The sequence below is a fragment of the Glandiceps talaboti genome, chromosome 11, assembly GCF_964340395.1.
Source record: "Glandiceps talaboti chromosome 11, keGlaTala1.1, whole genome shotgun sequence".
In the NCBI taxonomy this organism is placed as follows: domain Eukaryota; kingdom Metazoa; phylum Hemichordata; class Enteropneusta; family Spengelidae; genus Glandiceps; species Glandiceps talaboti.
The window spans coordinates 3,016,436-3,039,227 of NC_135559.1; the positions used below are offsets into that span (position 1 = coordinate 3,016,436).

Genomic DNA, 22,792 nt, shown 5'->3' on the forward strand with positions numbered 1-22,792 from the left:
TCACCCATAAAGGCAAAGGTTTATTGGTGAATACTTTTGCGAATGTGCTTGAGATAATTTTCTGCTTACGTAAAAGGATTGCAATTTCACGAAAATTGCATCTTTTTCTGAATTTCTATAATAAATTATATCATTTTGAAATTTTAGAATAAGTTAGGGAGCTTTAAAAGAGGCCGTACGGAAAGGGGACGGTCCCAAAATGGCGTCCCACAGCACAAAACAAGTGACGTTGTTATCATTGGTATTTCTGCCAATTGGATGGGCAGTCCAGGCGACATTGAAAGACCCCGAAGCCGAATTAGAAACAGAAGCGATACAAAAGCATCGCATCGATAGTATAAATTTATTAATTTTTATTGCATTGTTAGTTTTAACTGTATTGACGATATGGCTGTTCAAGCATCGCAGATTCCGTTTTATCCACGAAACCGGTTTGGCTATGATCTACGGTAAGTAAAGTCTATAAAGAACTCATTTTTTTATGTTTTTTGATTGAGTCAAACGATAACGTATGAGTTCCTAAGTGAAAAATCGAACTTAGTAAGATCACAAGATAAAATTGTGTCACGTCTTAGACATCCGCGATACACGTGTCAATGTTGTCACATGATAACACTTTCACTGACCAAACACCGGTATCTCCCTAAAACTTACGCACAGCTACGGATTACAAAGGGTCATCATTCTGGCTGTTGTACCTGCATTTATTGAATGTACATCTAGGTACAACGACCAAAGATGATATATCAATAATACTACAACCGAAATTATAATGTATGACATGCTATAAAATTGAAAAGGTCAGGTCAATAGCATACTTAACATCTAGTAATGTTTTATAAAGTGCATCTACAGTGGTACTAGTTATCACGGGTTTCACTACAATGTATGCAAACTATGAGAACTTGAATGCAAATGTGATATATATGAGTATCATAACGAAATAAAAAGTAATTTGGTAAATAATTAACAAGTATTAACAAAAAACTTGTGTACTGATGGAGGGAAATAAATTAAACTTATAAGTTATAGACTAAGGTTATGGTTTTCATTTGGTAAAGCTATGTAAAGAGAAAAATGTACTGATATATACGTCACCAGGGCAACATCAGGGCAAATTATGAATAATAATGATTGTATATTGTCAAGAACTGACCGACAGTGACAATATTAACAGAACAATTGTGACGATGATGAAGAAGATGATGATGATGATGATGATGAAGATGATGATGACGACGACGGCAGCAGCAACAACAGACATAGAGTTGGGTCAAGATTTAATACTGGGACCGTCTTTGTCTTTTAACAACTACATGTATTAGGGTTTGTGTTACAAAATGTAAAACACAGCAATTTGTAGATTTTGCAGAATTCCAGAGTCAGGAATGAAATCTAAGAAATGAGTATACATTATGTGTACAGTGTAGGAGCCGTGTTTACATAGGAAATGATATGTCTGGCTTTGCTGTATGTATGTTTGTACCACTTCTTGATGAGATGCCAACTTTTCTCAATACAGAAACTACATGTATAAATTTACCTAAAACTACTGTTTTTTCCATACACAAAATTTGTAAGTTTTTGAAAATTAATGAAGATATCAGTTCTATTTTTCACCTTTTGGGAAATGAAATTTGCAAATATATATTGTTCAAAATCTTCGATCCGACTTAAGACAGCTGAAAAACAACTCCACACTGTACATGTAAATATTTCCCAGCTGTTTTCAGAACAAACCCAATTTATGCAATATTGGGAAAAATAAATGGTGACTTTGAGTGTTTTGTTAACTCACATTTTCAGTACTGTAATCAAGGAGAATGGATATGTGTTGTCGTGTCATAGAACAACTAGGGTATAAATGCCATATTTGTTGTTCAGATGTATTCAACTTGGCTTGTGGTATCATTTTTTGCAATCAAACCACTTTCTCGAAGTACTACAAATGTATTCATATTGGAAGAGCTTCACTAAATGTTAACATTCATGTGTTCCTGATAGAAATGTCTGTCAAATTGATTGATTATATATTTGCAAGCATACAACTCAAATGAACCCTAGCATGAGTTTTAGATGAAAAATTGATTTCCTATTTAGAGTAATGTGCAAGTCAAAATACACATGCATGATCAATTTTTCACCCTTCTAAAAACTGAGTTTATCAAATGAAATATTTTGACTGATATTATCATCTCCTTAGTGATGTCTTCTATTAATAATGCACATCATTCATTGCTACACTGAAATTTAGCCACAGGGGACAGTAACATAGTTTTAAATTTAATTTAATACTCAAAGAATGCAGTCATAATTTTATGAACTTATTGTTTTGGTTATGAGAAATGAGAACATTTTCAAGATGACTGTTTTTAATTTTATTGGTCTCATCAAAACAGCTTAAAATAGTGGGGTTAGTTCAGAAAAATAAAAAAATTAAGTGTGTGTGTGTGTGTGTGTGTGTGTGTGTGTATGTGTGTGTGTGTGTGTGTGTGTGTGTGTGTGTGTGTGTGTGTGTGTGTGTGTGTGTGTGTGTGTGTGTGTGTGTGTGTGTACAAAATGTACATGTTTCAAATACTTTTCAATTGTGTTTAGATGTCAGGGGTGAATAAATCCACTGGTCCTGGGTCCAGGACTAGCGATTTTTTTAGGCGGACCACACAAATTTTACCTTGTCTGGTCCATCGGATCAGTACCTTACTGTTAATAACTGTGTTAAAAAGTCGTCTGAATATACAGATTCATAAGGAAGAGTTAATGTTTCACATTAGCGGAACCTGGGACCACTAGTTCTTTCAGCAGGACCACTGGATTTTTTAAGGCACTGGTCCGGGGACCACCAGTTCACAAAATGATTTGTTCACCCCTGGATGTCTTCATAATAACTATTAGAATTAAAAGTCAAGATATTATGAATGATGTGCAAGCCAAGTTGTATCCCTTCATACAGAAAACACAGGATTTATAAATTAGTAGGTTTACAGGTCATTCTACATCACAGTAATGCACGCTTGGTCCACATCATTCCTTCTGCAGTACCCAGAAGAATGAGTAAAATTCTGAATATTCATAATTGCTATTATTTCCCAAGTTTGCGCAGGTATAATTATTTTATTCATATTTGTCATCTCTCAGTCCAAAAATAGTTGTGACCAAAGGATTTCTCACTACTTGTCCTTGACTCAGTGACAGGGCCCCTTATGTCACTGTATTTTAGTCAATTGAAATGTGAATTAAGTAAAATATAGGGAATGATAAATAATTAATATTTAATCAATAATATTCTAAAATTCTGACTATGTGCAATAACACTGAATAATTTATACCTATTGATTCTGCAAGTTATAAAAACTATGTTTATACAGCAAGTGTAATAAACAAAACTGTGACCTGATATAAACATAGAGAAGGTTTTCATTGTTTCATGTCCTGATATATTATACCCAAAGCGTCAAAGGTCAGACATGCAGGTCAACTTGCCTTAAGTATGTTATATTATGTAGAACCCTTGCAGAGGTTTTTTTGGAAGATTTTGAAACCTTAGTAAAACTGTGGGAGGGGAAAGTCTGTGTGTTTATAGGTGCATGATAAATTCCCATACACTCTGCAAAATATTTAGTGTTGAACCATAGTAATTGAACCATAGTAAAAAAACTTGGGAAGTCAGGTACAAATGTACACATGCAGTATGTATTTTTGATCACCTATGGCAACTGTTGTATTGTGGCATAAAAATTTATGGTAACGGAACAGGAAATATTGATTACTTTGATAATCTATAGTTATTTTGTAGATCAGTGGATAAAATGCATTACATTAACAGCTAACATGCCCCTTTGCATGATTTCATCACATGACAAGTTTCGTATGTGAGAGTCAGATTATTGACCTCAACACTTAACAGCACTTGCTAATTTGAAAACCTTACTGCCAGCACACATCTAACCTTTGGAACTCTAGTTTCCTGTAAAAGTAACTGATATTGTTCAATATATTTTCTAATTTCTTTCAATATGTAATAAGTTGGCATACAATTGGAATTGATACTGTCAAAATGACAAATTTCTCCGAATTTAAAAGTTCTTCAGATCTTGTAAAAACTTTGCCATATAAATGGCTGTTACTGGTCCTTAGGAAATGGTGAAATTTGAGAGCCTAGTCTTGTTTGCAAGGATTTTTTTTAATGTTTAAAAAAACAACTTTTTGTGCTGGGAATTGCTCCCAGCGATTTTCTATTATGCAGACATAATATACACACAATCACACATACATTGTAATGCTATAGAGATCCATTCATGTTGAATGGATATAAACACACAATCACACATAATGCTACAGAGTTCCATTCAGGTTTGGGACTACGTGACAGGACTATGTTGCATGGTCTATAACACGTTGCTGTGGAACTGTCAAAGCTTTCCCAGTCAGTCCACAGGCTATCCCAGAGTCACCCAGGCCCGGCAAACAAAGCACCTGTGGGCTCTGTGTGAGTAATCGTCCCTGACTTTTCGAGTCTTTATTCAAGGAGTCCCCCCAAATTCGCACTTGTCTTGTGAGTGAGTTTACAAGGATATCTTTACATGTATTCTCCTATATATTAAACACAATAGTCAGTAGCCATACAGGATTTTAATCTAGTTTTATAGTGATACCTCAAGGTAATGAGAAAAGTTTTCATTTCGAAGGTCATATGTACATGTACACCTGAGGCATAACAACGAAGTTGAACAACAAATTGTATGACATGGTCAAGGGTATGATATAGGTCTAGAAACCAAAAAAATGTGTGGCTTCCATCATTTTAGGCAAAATATATTGACATCTATTGTACATGTAAGACAATGAATATTTAGATATTATTCCCAATATTTTAGGTCACAAGTATTTTCTAGCTGAATAAAATATTGGGGAATGACATAATTATACAGTTACCAGTACCAGTAATATCAAAGAAAAATCCTGGAAAGTAATGCTAATTTTGAATGTTTTGACTCATATTTCAAACACAGCAGACCCATGACACAGACATGCATTGTCATGGCATAAACATGTGTTGTTGTGACATAGAATGACCAGGGTATACATTCCATATTATTTTGTTCAACTTGGCTCATTCATGGTATAATTTTCTTAGTATTTTATAATTAAAGTGAAGCTGTAGGCATTTGTTAGCATTTATTTGATAACTCATTTTATCTGATTGAAATTTAGAAAGCACTTAGCAAAAGCTGAACAATGACAGCGTAATATTAAAACCAATACTTTTAGTGGTAATAATCAATATTATTTTTGCAAATGGATGTCATTTACATTCCAAACATTATCCTGCATTTCAAAGAAAATTTGAACCAAAATGTGTCTTCTTGCTTCATTGCTAAACTCTATAGATACCACTTATATGAGTTGATAAATGGGTTGAAATGTTCCAAGTCACTTTTAACTTCAATCCCAAGAAAAAATACAGCAACATTTCGCTTTCTAGCAAGATATCTTGTTTGATAATGTTACATGTACCACTCTAACTATATATATATATACATTACATGTATGTATTGAGCACTGTTTATTCCAGCATAGACATTTTACATATACTGAGTTTATATATAATAATATCTAATGAAACCACTTAGTGTGTTTGCATACACACACACACACACACACACACACACACACACACACACATATATATATATACTTAATCCAAAGAATAAGGATGTTACAAGTCGTTTCTCGAGTTTCACTCTTCCTCAGCGATTATTGGATTAAGTCTATAATTGCTCTGCTACTAATATTGCATCAAGCACTGTTCTCTCCAGTGAGATGCATATATGAATACACACACACACACACACACACACACACACACACACACACACACACACACACACACACACACACACATACATACATATCACACATTTTGCAGTTGAAATGGAGCCCTAATATCTCTAGTAATATATATTGACTGTAGCCTTGCATTATCAAACTGCCAATTTTATATTATTAAAGTCCGTTATTTGCAATGTCATTTGATGACCACAGAGTATATCACCTGATCCTAAAGTCTGCATATCATTAATTATTCATCTATATATCCATCAGAGCTTGACATGACTCACTGTTTTAGTAGATAAAAAGTCATGTCATTCTGGTCATTCTAATTATTGTATTCTGTGCACACTCAAGACATCCTTAGGGTAACCGTATAGGGAGGTCTATGTTGTCTTGAAAATTATATAAATGTCTTGACAAGATCACTTTGGATTTGTCCAAAGAACGAAGAAGACATTTTTATTGATAATGACTAAATAATAATAATAGTGTAATAAAATGTCAAAAATAGACATAATGAACAGATCCATCTTAATATCTTTGAGATTGAACAGAGTAAAGAATAGATGATGTAGCAGAAAATGGCTGCTGACTTGGTTAAGGGGACAGGTCTAGAAAATGAAAGTGGCTGACTTGGTTAAGGGGACAGATCTGGAAAATGGAAGTGGCTGACTTGGTTAAGGGGACAGATCTGGAAAATGGAAGTGGCTGACTTGGTTAAACTTAATAGGGACAGGTCTGGAAAATGAAAGTATATTAATTATTAACTGTTAGGTGACTATAATTTATGACAGTTGACCTTCATCTTCAAGGTAAAATTGCAATTTGCACATAGTATGTCATACATGTGTAATCCATTCTAATTCATACATATAATATCTTCCCCACACTCTTAGTAGTGTGAAGACTTGGGCTCTCTGAAGGGTTACTCCCAATATGTCAGCTGTTTTTCAACTTTATTTGGAATTAAGGTATCTTATCCTCGTAACAAGTTTTTGCAATAACTTGACAATGACATTACACCAATATTATCAGAGGTAGATATCTGATAAGGCACTATTCTTTGACCTTGACCTTCAATGTCTTGTCCAAATACCAAGTACCAATAGTATACATCAACAATTGGGGTATATTTTCACAGTGAATCACTTGTAAACCTCTGTGTGTGTTTGTGTGTGTGTGTGTTTGTGTGTGTGTGTGTGTGTGTGTGTGTGTGTGTGTGTGTATGTGTGTGTGTGTGTGTGTGTGTGTGTGTGTGTGTGTGTGTGTGTGTGTGTGTGTGTGTGTGTGTGTGTGTGTGTGTGTGTGTGTGTGTTCATTGATATACATGTGTAATAGCTGGTACATGTATGCTTTCAAAAATACATGGAAGTATGCCATGCTGCTGACAGTGACACATGAACCAAAGGGACATGTATTATCCATGGCTACCTTACATATATCCCTCATCTGTACTGAACTGAACTAATAACAGGAATAATTATTTGCTCAAACATGTTGGTAATGATAGAAACACATACACTAGGAATCTTTGTAAACCAATGTGTGTGTATACAGTGATATAACTGATAGCTCTATATGTTTGTAATTATAGGAACAATTATTTGCACACTGGCTGTATACATTGCATCTTGTAAACCTATGACCATTGAGATAAGTAATGGCTGGTACATGTACATTTATGTGTAGAATAATAGGGACATTTATAATATGCTCAAACATGTTGGTAATGATAGATAGTACATAGGTATCTTTGTAAACCTACATATGTGTGTGTGTGTGTGTTTGTGTTTGTTTGTGTGTGTGTATATATATATATATGTGTGTGTATGTATGTGTGTGTATGTGTGTATGTATGTATGTATGTATGTATGTATGTATGTATGTATGTATGTATGTATGTATGTATGTATGTATGTATGTATTGTATGTATGTATGTGTGTGTATATGTGTGTGTATGTGTGTATGTGTATATATGTGTGTATGTGTATGTATGTGTGCATGTGTGTGTGTGTGTGTGTGTGTGTGTGTGTGTGTGTGTCTATTGGTATAAGTAATAGGTGGTATATGTTTGTAGTTTAATATACAAAAAACAAAATGTAGGAACAATTATTTGTACACTATACATTGTATCTTTGTAAACCTATGTGTACATGTATCATGTATATGCTATATGTGTATTGATATAAGTAATAGCTGGTAAATGTATATATGTATACTAGGACATTTACCAGTTCATTTATATTTACATATAAGGCCTAAAAAATTAAACTTAGTTTTTCACTGCTGACCCTAAACTTTTTTTCATATATTTGGGGGAAAAAATAATAAAATCACAAAAATTATGAAGTCTCATGAGAAATAGTGGATGCGGAAACTGACATCAACTTAAAACGACAATATAAAACTGTTCTTCCAATCTGTAAGGGCTGTATATCTGCTAGGAAGAAATAAACAACACAGAAACCATTTGGAAAACAATGGAAAACCAGAACTAGACACTCGCACAGAAAAAAAAATAAGATAAAAAATCTACATACCCCAGCTATTCTAAAATTGAGCGTAATCAGAACCAAACAATTTTTTTTGATTAGGCCTCATACTCAAACATGGCAATAATGATAGATATATATATACTTCAAGTAAATATATCTAAATTCTTTGCTTTGATGTACTGATAGATACATATACACTTCAAGTAAATGTATCTTTGCTTTGATGTAAGTTATGATGGTTGGTATACAGTAGGTATACTAATAAATAGGCATATTATCTACTCAAACATATCTATACTGATAGATACATATACATTGTATATCTTTTTAAACCTGTGGTTATTTATTATTTACGATAAAGTACTCAAGATTGGAAGTCTTTTCATAAGATGATATGACATATGAGACATAGCTGTAGGATTAAATAAGATAATACCCTTTTAACCTTTAGAACTTGTAGAATCTGATACTATCCTTACGGATAGTCTTCCCTGTGGTGTGATTTTGTACGTAGAATGCATACATATTACTTTGTGTGTGCCATTCATGGTATGACTTAGTACGTAGAATGCATACATATTACTTTGTATGTGCCATTCATGGTATGATATAGTACGTAGAATGCATACATATTACTTTGTGTGTGCCATTCATGGTGTGTAATTTAGAATGTAAAATGCACACATTTGTACATAGTAATTGCCATGCATGGTGTAATTTGATATTCAGAATACATGCACACACACACACACACACACACACACACACACACACACACACACACACACACACACACACACACACACACCCCCACACACACACACACACACACACACATACACACACACACACACACACACACACACACACACACACACACACACATACATACATGTATGTACATTGCATGTGCTATTCATGGTGTAATTTAGTATTGGAAGAATGCTGCTTACATACATATTATTTTGTATGTGCCATTCATGGTATAATTTAATATGTAGCATGTGCATACAATGTACATATACCATTCATGGTAGTAATGTAGTACATAGAAATGATATACACATTTAATAAAGGGTTATTCATGGTCTTGCTATTTTGTATGTACATGCACAGGTACATGTAGTTTTTGCTTTTTTTTTGCCTATTTAGGCATGAAGATGCATTATACATGTAGAAGGACTGTGATTCTACCTTCATGGTTCATATCAATATATCCCATTTTGTAGCCAATGCATGTGCGTAAAGAGATCCTTACAGTTCCATAGTCAAACATTAAAATAATGTAACTTATGTGTATCAGGTAGATGGATCACAAGATATAGATACAGTATTCTTTATCCCTTCACTGTGTCTTGTTAACATAATCCCAGCATTTGATGTGTTTGTGCATTTTTACTGACATTTTGTCGCAAAGCAAAGTACACAGTAAATACAAAGAAACAAAATAAAAGTAGAAAATAGAAAGTGAATTACATGTGTACATTAACACACACAAGCCAAGTTGAACACGTTCAAACAAAATGTATGAGATTGACATCCAGGATGTTCTACATTTCTATTTTGTACATCAGTCAAAGTTGAAGTCAAAGACCGTTGAAGACTCAAAATGACAAGGCCCCCTAGGTCTATTATATTCCTCCTTGGCTGAACAAAGCAACTAATCAATAATATATTTTTGTCCAAATTAGGTGACTTCTGATGCTACTGTGCCATGTCAAATGAATGGTGTGAAATTTTACCTTTATTTGATAAAGAATTTTTTTTTCTTCCTTGATTTCCAGGTATGGTAATAGGGGCCATAATTCGGTATTCAGGTAAAAGATCAACAAAGACGCCACACAAGATAGATGAAATCAGTAACTACACATTAGCACCAGAGATGCTATGGTTATATTTACACCATCCAAATGAAAGTCATTCCGTCAAGATATTCTCATATGAACTACAGGGGATTGTTCATGAGACAGCATCAGAAGTTACACTGGAGTTAGAAGAAAAGGTAAGGCCAAATAAAAAAATTGTTTGGTTCCAGTTACCCAACACCACCTAGATTTTCATGCCGACCCTAAACCTTTTTTTACGTATTTGAGAAAAATAATAATAAAATAGCGAAAATCGTGAAGTCTCACAAGTGGGTGCAGAAACTGACATCAACCATTTGGAAAACAATGGAAAACCTGAACTAGACACTCACACATGAAAAAAAAAATATAATAAAATAAAATACAAAATCTACCTACCCCACCTATTTTAAAATTGAATGTAATTGGACCCACCTATACCCCACCTATTTTAAAATTGAATGTAATTGGACCCTCCTATACCCCACCTATTTTAAAATTGAATGTAATTGGACACACAGAATTTTTTTTTAAGCCTAAGATGAGTGGATTTTATCTGGGGAACTTCCTTATTTGTACATGATACGGCTTTCTGTTGTGTGTGTCTGTCTCTGAGGAACTGATGATACTGTGCTCATTATCTCAGAATCATGGTTTTTGCGTCCATAGAACATGTGAACTGACGTCGCAGAATGACATCATCATGGCCCTAGAAACCATAGAACTTTTAAAATAATGATGCTGTGTTTTCTCATAATGGTTTCCGTGGCAACTTGGAATCTTCAGTTCACATGTTGTATGGTTTTTGATACTTTATAATTCTATAACAACTCGGAAATATCAGTTCACATGATGTATGGTTTCTGATACATTATATTTCTTTAACAACTCGGAATCATCAGTTTGCATGCTGTATGATTTATGAGGCCAAATGATTCTGCAAAGATTGTGTGGTTATAATTCTATAACTTTATTTATCCCAAATAGGCATTTTGGTTTGACAGATAACAGATATACACAACATGAAAGAAACAATACTACAAAAACAAACTACTGATCAAGAGATAAGGTTAAGTTGGTTATCGTCATGTTTACCTTTCCTTTGTCAGTGGAGAGACACAAGAATAGAGAAACTCATTAATAGTTATTACATTTCAATTCTTACGTTTGGGACAGATTGTATATGAGCATAGTCTCATGATAATACTTATTAGAGATTTTCATCCATATAATCTAATGAAATGTCATCATTTCGGAGATATCCACATTATGTCTTAATCAACAGATAAAAATGATATTGTGATGAGAATATTTCTCAATTCCGTAACTTAATTAGCTGGACGTTGATTATCACCTTTATTTTGTTAACATTGCTATAATACTCATTTCAGATAAACTGGAATATAGAGCTACCTTTTTTAGTTAACAAAACATGTCTTACTTCAGTATTAAATTGAACGTTTGTTCCAAACACAGATTTTCAAGTTTGTGTTTGAACCAAAAGTTAAATGTAATACTATGGTTCACCAACACAGATGAATTTCCATTGATGATGTCTACTTCACACTGTAATCATATTTATTAGGCCCCAAAAAAGAATTGTTTCGGGTCAGTGCGTCAGTCACTTAAATACCCTCATGTCGGTCTTTTTTGTGTGTGTGTTTGTCCAGCCCATGCAGTCTGCAGATCTGTGGGGAAACACAAAATTAATTCTCCCTACTTCACTGAAGACAACTTCAGAGCCAATCATGAACAAGCAAATGACATCTGCCCCACATACACACTTGCTCTAAAAGTACTAAATAAAAAGAATAGTAATTGCCATAAATAGTAGATTGAGTGACAGGTTTGTTGAGAATACAAAAACTAAACATTTTTTTTGGCACATGAAAAATTTGGCGAAATAGCAATTTTATAGGACATGTCAGGCACACTGTACAGAAAGAACAAGTTCATTCAATAATATTGCTGTTACATTCATTAGTTGTATTTTTTGCAACTGAAAAGAAAAACTACTCAACTTGGGAGTAGAAATAATGATGGGAATTAGTTAACACCTGTAAGAGTCTAGTATCTTATTTCCCCTGGGTTTAGTCAAGTAAATTAGTTATCAGACATGTACACTGTCTACATTGTTATTAATGGTATTTGTTAGACTGTAGTGTCAACACTTCATTATTGTTGAATGACAGTTTATACAGGATAGATTACATTGCTTCTTAAAGGCCCTGTTCAGGGCCAGCTCAGAACCTAGCTCAGATTAAGGCTTGGCTCAGATTAGCCCAATTCAGATTAAGGCTCGGCTCAGATTAGCCCAGCTCAGATTAAGGCTCGGCTCAGATTAGCCCAGCTCAGATTAAGGCTCGGCTCAGATTAGCCCAATTCAGATTAAGGCTCGGCTCAGATTAGCCCAATTCAGATTAAGGCTCGGCTCAGATTAAGATTAAAATTTAGGTATAAAAAAGCAGTTGTCTGGCATAGGTACAGGAAAAGTTGATCCTGGACAAAAGAATGATTCTATCTAATCCTTATGGTTTCAGGGATAAGATAACATTAATGTGAGAACCTGGGATTGAAACTCTGGCCTTTAACTGATAAGATAACACTAATGTGAGAACCTGGGATTGAAACCCTGGCCTTTGAAGGCCTACCGGTAGCTTGATTAAGAATTGTGAAAAAACATTCTGGCAGAACTAAGAATGAGTTGGTCCGGAACAAAAAGACTGAAATGATAATTTACGAGAAATATCAATTATAATTATAAAACTTGGTTAGATAAAGTAGAGAATATCCGCTATTGTACTGTAATTATATTATCAGAGTATAATATTCAGAAATGTCACTAGTGCTTCAGTGCCACTGACACTAAATTTCTTTTAAAACATCCTTTCTACAAGAAACTGAGTTATTGTGGATGCATGTGGTATTATGATAAAGTAGCTACTTATCAAACAAAGAGTGAAATGTACAACATTTCCATGGCAACACATGTTGATTGTGTCACTTCTATGTTACTAGGCATTTTAACAAAATATACATGTACATAACCCACACATTAGAGTGGCTAGGAGTTGAATACTTTAATACAATGAAAACTCAGGTTCCCATGGAAACCAATGTTTCCTGCAACTTTTTTATGACCGTCTGACATTTTAGCAACAATAAAAAATTGTAACAAAATGGATTAAAAGTGAATGAACCATATTTTGTGCAGGATTTTCTGATGTAATTATGGATTCCTTCTCTGCCTGTCATCTTGAATAACAGGTAACCATTAATAACCAATTCTATGGCAATCTCGTCACTTCATATCCCTGTACATGTACATGCAAAACCTACCCTTGGTTTTGAATTATTCATCAGTGAATTTGCCAAGATCTCGTAACCCTGGTAACGGAAAGGTGAAATCTTGTAAAACTAAGACACATATATTACATTGTACCGTAAATTTAGTACAAAAATGGTTAAATTTGAATAAATTTGAATAAATTTAGTGGAGAGTTCAGTAGCATCATGACAGGAGAACTCAGGTAGATTTTACCAACCTATCACTCTTAACTAAAACGCAGGTAGAGAACCCTGGTAAAATGACTGGAGAACTCAGGTAGATTTTACCTACTTACCACCTTAACAAAAACACTAGTAGGGAACCCTGGTAAAATGACTGGGGAACTCAGATAGATTTTACCTACTTACCACCCTTAACGTTATAATTTTGGATGTTATCAATAAAACAAATTTATTTGCTGAAATTCATACATTGTAATTGTGGATTTTGAAGAAAAAAAATAGTTTTGTGTAAACTAAGAACTTCTAGTGTGTAGTTAGTACATTCAATGTTCACCATACTAACTATGGTATGTGCTGTTTGTCTTTGTAGGCGACCTTCGACCCTGAAGTATTCTTCAATATTTTATTACCTCCAATTATTTTCAATGCTGGCTACAGTATGAAGAGGGTAAGTGTCTATGTACATCAATAAAAACAGTTGACAATAGAGTTAATGTTTAACCTTTAGCAGAACAAGTTAACTTTATGACCAGTATCCATTCAACTCCCTTTAAATAGGGAACTTGCAATCCAGACTGAGCAAAGGATTATGGGATTATCTGTGGTTATTGTAATACCTAATCTGGAGCTACTGATAAAATTAACCTCTCACAATTGTCAGGGTAACTATGAATTGATTATTTGTGGTTACAAACAATGTATCAACATTGTTTACAATAATAATTGATGAGTATTTATTATCACATTTCCCATGATACAACATTCAACATGGCAGGTTTGCAAGTTCCCTATTGTAAATACTATAAAATTATGTATTGTGTAGTCTACACGCAATTATAAATATGGAACAATTTCACTCCCTCTCATTTGCATATACCTATGCAATAATGTTGTCAGTATTCCACTACAGTGCAAATACTACTAGTATGCGTGTGCACCAGTGCATGTAATCTTTTGTACATGTCTAATAATATACTGTTTGTACATGTACCTTGTAGGATAAAATAACTAGAAACTATATTTGTCGTCATAGAAATCTTAATCTGTACGATCACGTTACTCCTCGATATTATCATAGACATGTATTGTTAAAATTTGTGCAAAAATGAGAAATGTCATGAAAGAAAATTCTTCTTTACATAAATATTGCATAGAAATATTGCAGTCCTTCAGTTGAATTATTTTAGACAATTTATGCATAATTTACGCACTGTTCCATATTTGGTCAAATTGGGATGTGATAGTTTATATGATGAAGTTCACAGAGTAGAAATTTATCACATATATGTTTTGCCCTGAAATCTGTGTTGGTGTTTTGTTTGTGCATATTTCAATACGTCTCTTTTTCCAGTATATTTAGATGTTATTCCCCAGTATTTTTCCTTTTTGAGCCAAGGAAAATATGAGTGACCTAAGGGGACTTTGTCACTACGAGTCACTAGATGAGTGATGACAAGACCCCTTAGGTCACAAGTATTTTCCAGCTGAATGAAGAAAAATATTGGAGAATAACATAATTTTTCCAGTACCAGTAATACGGTATCAAAGAAAAATCGGGGGAAGTAATAGCAATTTTGAACATTTTGAATCATATTTTGAATACAGCAGAACCAGTGATGTTGAACTACCAGGGTATAAATACCATATTTTTGGCTTTTGCATGGTATATTTACAGTTTGTTTCATGATACTAAATGCATGCAGTAGTCAAAAAGTAAGACAGAAGAAACAAGTCATCAGATCAGATTCATGGCTTGAAATTCTTTTGAAAAAAAACCCACGTCATTCAAATTTCTTTTGTTTTATTTCAGCGACATTTTTTCCGAAATTTAGGAGCCATTCTAATGTTTGCATTTATTGGTACAACGATATCTTGTATTGTTGTTGGGTAGGTATACAGTGTTCTCTTCATTTACACATGTATGTACATATATATTTATATTATACAGTAAACACATACATTTGTATATAGCATCTATCAATATTGTTAGACATGTTATAGTTGTTAAGTGGTTTTCTGACGCTCTGTTGCACTCATACTCATTCAATTTTGGTTTGATTTATTTCAAACACACTTATACTTTAAATAATAACTGATTTTAAGAAAAGTATAAATGTAGATATAAATCAATTTGTGTAAGAATTGTTATTCCAAAGGCCTTATTTCAAGTGTGGTACATAGTCAAGTGAAATAGTATTAGTACTTGAATGACAAATAGTATTAGTACTTGAATGACAAAGAGTTGAGTGCAAACACCAACCCACTCCATCTACCTTTGCTACACTAAATCCTCATTCAAAACTCAACACTGCATTACATGTATGTTGTAAGTCACACAGTCATTGCAACTCAAATAATTGGATACAAATACTATAGAATTATATGACCACTTTCCTCAACAAACCCTCCCCCTCCACACTCCCTCCCCTTTCCTCACCTAATCCCCATCCACATACCTGTCCCTTTTCTCAACTAACCACCCCATCCACACTCCCACCCTCTTTCCTCATCTAAACCATCTTCTACACATACACTCCCACCCCAAGAGTTCAATTTATCACACCCTGTACAATGTACTTTAGCCAGGTAATTCCTACTTTACCAATTTTAGAGACTTTTTCTCTATTATTTACAGAATGATTATGTTTGGTTTTGTACAATTAATGCCCTGGAGTTCATTTGGTCTCAAAGACTGTCTATTCTTTGGAGCTCTTATATCAGCCACAGATCCAGGTAATGTGAGTTTGATTTGTACGTGTGAGTTTGATTTGTACGTGTGAGTTTGATTTGTACATGTGAGTTTGATTTATACATGTGAGTTTGATTTGTATGTGTGAGTTTGATTTATACATGTGAGTTTGATTTGTACGTGTGAGTTTGATTTATACATGTGAGTTTGATTTGTACGTGTGAGTTTGATTTGTACGTGTGAGTTTGATTTGTACGTGTGAGTTTGATTTGTACGTGTGAGTTTGATTTGTACATGTGAGTTTGATTTATACATGTGAGTTTGATTTGTATGTGTGAGTTTGATTTATACATGTGAGTTTGATTTGTACGTGTGAGTTTGATTTATACATGTGAGTTTGATTTGTACGTGTGAGTTTGATTTGTACGTGTGAGTTTGATTTGTACGTGTGAGTTTGATTTGTACGTGTGAGTTTGATTTGTACGTGTGAGTTTGATTTGTATGTGTGAGTTTATGGCACAATATCAATATAACCAGTATTAAGTGTATAAGTACCTTCTTAGCCAAACAATTATTCAGTAAAGTGACTGAAATGTCATTTTTTTCATCCAAATTCTTCATTTTAAAAAAAAAGATTGTAGAAATTTTAAAAGATAGACGTGGACAAATATAAATACTGACATGAAATCTTTAATAATTTTAACATCAAATTTAGTGAGGGTACAACTACAAGCTAATATGCTGGTCAATGTGTTTGCTGTTTATGTGTGGAATTGTTACAATGTGAACCATTGCATTGTGTTCTGTATTTAAAGATTTATTAACTATAAAATTGCTAAATAATGCAGTCCTTGTTATACAAAATGTAGCTAATTCTCCATACTTTCAAACTTTTGAATTTATGGATTTCTGAATCTTGCTTGTAATCAATGGGTTGTACCGAATACACATGTACATGTATGTACTACGTGTACCTAGTGAATTGTTCAGTACTGTGATGTTTTTGACTTCATTATGAAGATGATAGTTGACAATGACAACCCTCTTTTCTGAAGCATTGATATTTTTATATGACATATTCCAAGTGTAGTTCTTTATCCAAAGACATTTCTTGTGATATTAAATTTTCAGTGACAGTACTGGCAATATTCAGTGACCTTCATGTAGATGTGGACATGTATGCCTTAGTATTTGGTGAAAGTGTAATGAATGATGCTGTGGCCATTGTGCTGTCATCGTAAGTATCTAGACTTTATCATTCAATCTCAGATTTCGTACTTGGGATGTTTATATACTTCAACCTAGTACTCTGTAGCAGTAATTGAGTTCAAAAATGACTTTGACTAGTTCACACCTCAGTACAATGGGTTTTTTCCAAGAAGGTCGATTCAAATTAGCTTTCAATTACATATATTACTTATTCATTAACATATCTCATTAACATTCGTGACTCAATAAATATTCATATCTCATTAACATACATGATTTGATATTTGTATTCATTGCTCATGAATATTCACATCTCATTAACATAAATGACTTGATATTTGTATTCATTACTCATGAATATTCACATCTCATTAACATAAGTGACTTGATATTTGTATTCATTGCTCATGAATATTCACATCTCATTAACATAAGTGACTTGATATTTGTATTCATTACTCATGAATATTCACATCTCATTAACATAAATGACTTGATATTTGTAGTCATTACTCATGAATATTCACATCTCATTAACATAAGTGACTTGATATTTGTAGTCATTACTCATGAATATTCACATCTCATTAACATAAATTACTTGATATTTGTATTCATTACTCGTGAATATTCACATCTCATTAACATACATAACTCAATATTTGTATTTTGTAGAACTGTGGACAACTATGAAGCCACCACATTTGATGTCAAAGCTATACTGTCTGCCATTGGTAGTTTTGTGGGAATATTCCTTGGTTCTTTCCTTATAGGTGGAATAATAGGCTGTATAAATGCAATTATATCCTTTGCTTGGAATCATTCCATATGCGATGTATTTGTTATGGTTTGGGAAACACTACCAGAGGAGGAAAAGCTGGTAAAATGCAGTACACAGATTTGTATGTACCCTGTACCATAATTGTGGTGTTGTACCCAAGTAACAGAGGAGGGGGGGGGGGGGGGGGGGTCAGGTAAAATCGGATTTCCATACCTTGTACCATAATTTGGGTTAGTTTACTTTGCTATAACAAGTTTCATTTTGAGAATACCAAACCCAGACCCTACTAAACTCAAGCAAGCTGTGAATGCCCCATTTCATCAATCAGGCATACCCACCCCATTGGTGCGACATAGGAAATTCAAGCGTAGCTCTCAACAAAAACATCTTGAGCCTGTGCACTACCAGTTTTGTAAGTTTTCATGCAATTAGCACTGTGCTGTCTACAAAAGCACATCCCAGGGGAGGACAGACTAAAGTAACAACAGCTCTTGTGTATGGTAAATCATTACATAGATGAAAACTACAATAGATGTGTGAACAAATCTTCAAGTTTGAAAAAAAACCATGGCTGACAATAGGGATTATGATACTGTTAATACCTGAGGTGAGGTAAGCTCCATATATGCTGTAGATGACATGAAGGGGAAGGGGTCTAATCCAAAATAAAGAAAAATCCTGTTTGCTGTATATCAGATTTCATCATCAACAACCTCATAGACAATCTCCAGTTACTTTTAGTTGGCATGGTAATCTATATTTGTTGTTGACATCAATTTCTCCGTCACATCGAACAGCTTTGAACAGTTTTCCTTAACTTTTTTCTCACCTGACAAAATTTACTAAAATTCAAGATTTTCCATTATTGGAAACAGGTTTATTTTGTTTATTATCATACAGTGCATTCCTGTTATCTGAGGCTATTGGGCTGACAGGTAAGGGTTTTTGTTGTAGTTGTTGTTGTTGTAGTTGTTGTTGTTGTTGTTGTTGTTTTGTTTTTTGTATGGTACATTTTTGTTATCATGGGGTATTGGACAGGCAGGTATATACATGTATATGAAAGGAGTCCTAACTTTGTCTTGTACCAGTCCCACATTCTGATATTTAAGATTTCACGATTTTCTATGAGTAAGGGTTAAGATAGCATGTACACAACCTGACCCCAAATCACAAAATGAAGTCCAGACAATGAGTAGAAAACAAAAGTTTACAGAGTCTATACGTTGGGGGCGCCCACTCCGGGTAGCTGTACTTCATTAGATTACAGCTAGGGAAACACAATACACTGAGTGAATATCTGTTTCATGTGCATGTGCTGTTTAAATCTTGTGTTCAGTTTAGAGGCTGAATAAAGAGAAAGTTTGAACCAAATTGACATGTCTTACAAATAGACAAGGGGATAACAGATTTAAGGCTACAAAAATGTTCTTTGATAGGAAATATACACCTGCACTTCAATAAGAGTAGAGAGGGTTCATTGAAGGCTCTCCTTAGTGTTGATCATTTATAAATGTTGCTAGCTGAAATATTTAGACTAAGTCTGTGTTGTTTTCTGATAGGTATTGTTGCCATGCTTTTCTGTGGTATGACTCAAGCTCATTATACCTACAACAATTTATCAGAAGAATCCCAAAGAAGAACAAAAGAGGTGAGTTTATGTTTGAACAATTTGATAGAATGTAGTTAGTAATAATATATGATAATGAGTTTCACTGTTGTGAATGGCAAGACATTCTGAAACACAGAGAGAGAGAGAGAGAGAGAGAGAGAGAGAGAGAGAGAGAGAGAGAGAGAGAGAGAGAGAGAGAGAGAGAGAGAGAGAGAGAGAGAGAGAGGGGGGGAGAGGGAGAGAGAGAGAGAGAGAGAGAGAGAGAGAGAGAGAGAGAGAGAGGGGGGGGTGGGAGAGAGAGAGAGAGAGAGAGAGAGTGAGAGAGAGAGAGAGAGAGAGAGAGAGAGAGAAAGAGAGAGAGAGAGAGAGAGAGAGAGACTACTTACTTATACCTACCAATCAGCCAACTTATTAGCAACATCCCTACCTACCAACCGACTTACCTTCCTTCCTTCCTTGTTTTGGTAATAGCTGTGTTAGATAATGTATACTAATATAATCATTCTGAATATTATTTCATCATCACTTTTGTCATATTTATGAGAAAAAACAGTACCCTAGTCTGAGAATGTCTTCTACAAAAATTTTTTGTAACGTTTCTTCTCATTCTTTTTTTTTTGCAGTTATTTGAAGTACTTAATTTTCTATCAGAGAATTTCATCTTTTCCTACATGGGAGTTGCAATGTTTACATTTCAAAGCCATCAATGGCATGTAGATTTCATAGCTGCTGCCTTTGTATCCTTAAATATCTTCACTGTTACTAGTATTACGGTACTAAAAACATGTTTTGTATAGATGTTCCCATGATGAGAATTATAAATAATGTGTTTGGGGTGAAATTTACATTCGGTATTTATTTTCCAAATGAATATATTATTCTAAATTTTGACAGATGTTTATAGTTTTTCATACGTTGAGTACAGTTGTATTTATTTATTATGCATCATGTTGAGAATGTGAATGATCACTGAAATAGTTAATAGTAGATTAGATAAGTATTAAAATTTAGGTCTGAAAAATAGTTGTCTGGCAGAACCGTACGAAATTGGTTTTTGAAGAAAGGAATGATCCTGTCTGGTAGATTAGATTAGGATTAAGATCTAGGATTTAAATAAAACAGTTGTCTATCAGAGCTATAGAAAATATTGGTGAAGAACGATCCTGTGTAATCCTTAGGGCTCCATTGATCTGATAACACTAATTTGAGAACCTGGGATTGAATGCCAGACCTTTAAAGTCCTCATAGTTGAGGTATTAAAATTAACTGAATAATATGCTATCTGTATGGCTCCACTGATAACATAACAATAATTTGAGAATCTGGGATTGAATTCCTGGCCTTAATAAAGAGGCACTGTCTGTAACTTAAGAATTTAGTGGTTACTTTAGTTTTATAATTAAATATATATATTTTATTCCAAATACTGATATATTGAATCATATGTAAAATAGTCACAGAAATATGTGTATAATGGGTGTTATTTACAGACTATCATTTGAATCATTTTTCCTGCAGCCAATGATTCTTATCATTTTGAACATTTTTTTTACTACCAGATTATTGGCTTGATGATTTAATTTGATTTGATTTGATTAGATTAGATTTGAGTAAATCTCGTAATTCAACTGTGAATTATTATTCTCATAAAATGATCATTAATAAGAGAAACTTTAGGTGTCTGAATTTTTCTTAACACTGATTATTAGTTGGCTATTGGTGTTGCCAGAGTGTGTAATATCTATCCCCTATCAGGTCTGCTAAATTTAGGCCGGAAGAACAAGATAGGGGCTAATTTGCAGCATATGTTGGTATTTACAGGTAGGTCTTCAGGGATAAAGAAATCATTTTATGAACTGGTGGTCCCCAGACCAGTGCCTTAAAAAATCCAGTGGTCCTGCTGAAAGAATTAGTGGTCCAAGGTCCCGCTAATGTGAACAATAAATCTTACCTATGAATCTGTATATTCAGATGACTTTTTAACACAGTTAGTAACAGTAAGGTACTGGTCTGATGGACCAGACAAGGTAAAATTTGTGTGGTCCACCCAAAAAAATTGTTAGTCCCGGACCCAGGACCAGTGGATTTGTTCACCCCTGGTCTTGTTGCAATCCATATCACAATTATTAAACTTTTAATAAATACTGTGTAAGTTTTGCTTTTAACTTTAACAAATAAAAGATGTGTAAGATGTGTTCACTATCATGTGTGTTTTCTTTGTCTGTGACAGGTTTAAGAGGTGCAATAGCATTTGCCCTAGCAATCCGTAACACAGAAACAGCTGGACGTCAGACAATGTTGACAACAACTCTGATGATAGTGCTGTTCACAGTTGTTGTTTGTGGTGGTGGAACAACACAAATGTTAACATGGTTGAAAATCAGGTAGGATTCTATCACAACATTTGTAGTCTGAAAGTATTCATTATCTGTCTACAAGATGTTATTTGGTACATTCAGATATTATTTCCTTTCCAAAATTTGCCATGGTGGCGCTCTACTTCCTGTCTGTGTGTACATTGGGGGTATACATGGTATAGGTTACTTGGTTATCATAGAGCACTGCTGCTTTCCCTGATGTCTGAACAATATAAAAATATCTCTGATTTACACTTCTACAGAATACCAAGAGATGAATCTGGCCTATTCAATTATTACTCTTTAATTTTGGTAGTAACTAGGTAATGATACCCATAATTTGAGTGAGGGCACTGCATTCTCAATTTCCTGTTTGCAGTCTGGAATGACCTATTCAAACTATATACTCTTTTAATTTTGGTAGTAACTAGGTGATGATACCCCCTAATTGAGTGAGGGCGCTGC

At 34.0% G+C, this 22,792-nt stretch overlaps 1 protein-coding gene across 1 annotated transcript in view; it reads left to right on the forward strand.

Moving 5' to 3' along the window:
* The first annotated feature begins 199 nt into the window (after positions 1-199).
* Positions 200-22,792, forward strand: part of LOC144441925 (sodium/hydrogen exchanger 6-like) — a 30,711-nt gene continuing 8,118 nt past the window's right edge. The window contains exons 1-12 of the mRNA XM_078131191.1: positions 200-449; positions 10,113-10,330; positions 14,053-14,130; positions 15,493-15,569; positions 16,318-16,415; positions 17,503-17,608; positions 18,256-18,382; positions 19,191-19,296; positions 19,921-20,009; positions 20,594-20,707; positions 21,680-21,791; positions 22,201-22,354. Of these exons, the coding sequence (XP_077987317.1) occupies positions 200-449; positions 10,113-10,330; positions 14,053-14,130; positions 15,493-15,569; positions 16,318-16,415; positions 17,503-17,608; positions 18,256-18,382; positions 19,191-19,296; positions 19,921-20,009; positions 20,594-20,707; positions 21,680-21,791; positions 22,201-22,354 (1,529 nt within the window). The remainder of the gene's footprint in view (positions 450-10,112; positions 10,331-14,052; positions 14,131-15,492; positions 15,570-16,317; positions 16,416-17,502; positions 17,609-18,255; positions 18,383-19,190; positions 19,297-19,920; positions 20,010-20,593; positions 20,708-21,679; positions 21,792-22,200; positions 22,355-22,792) is intronic.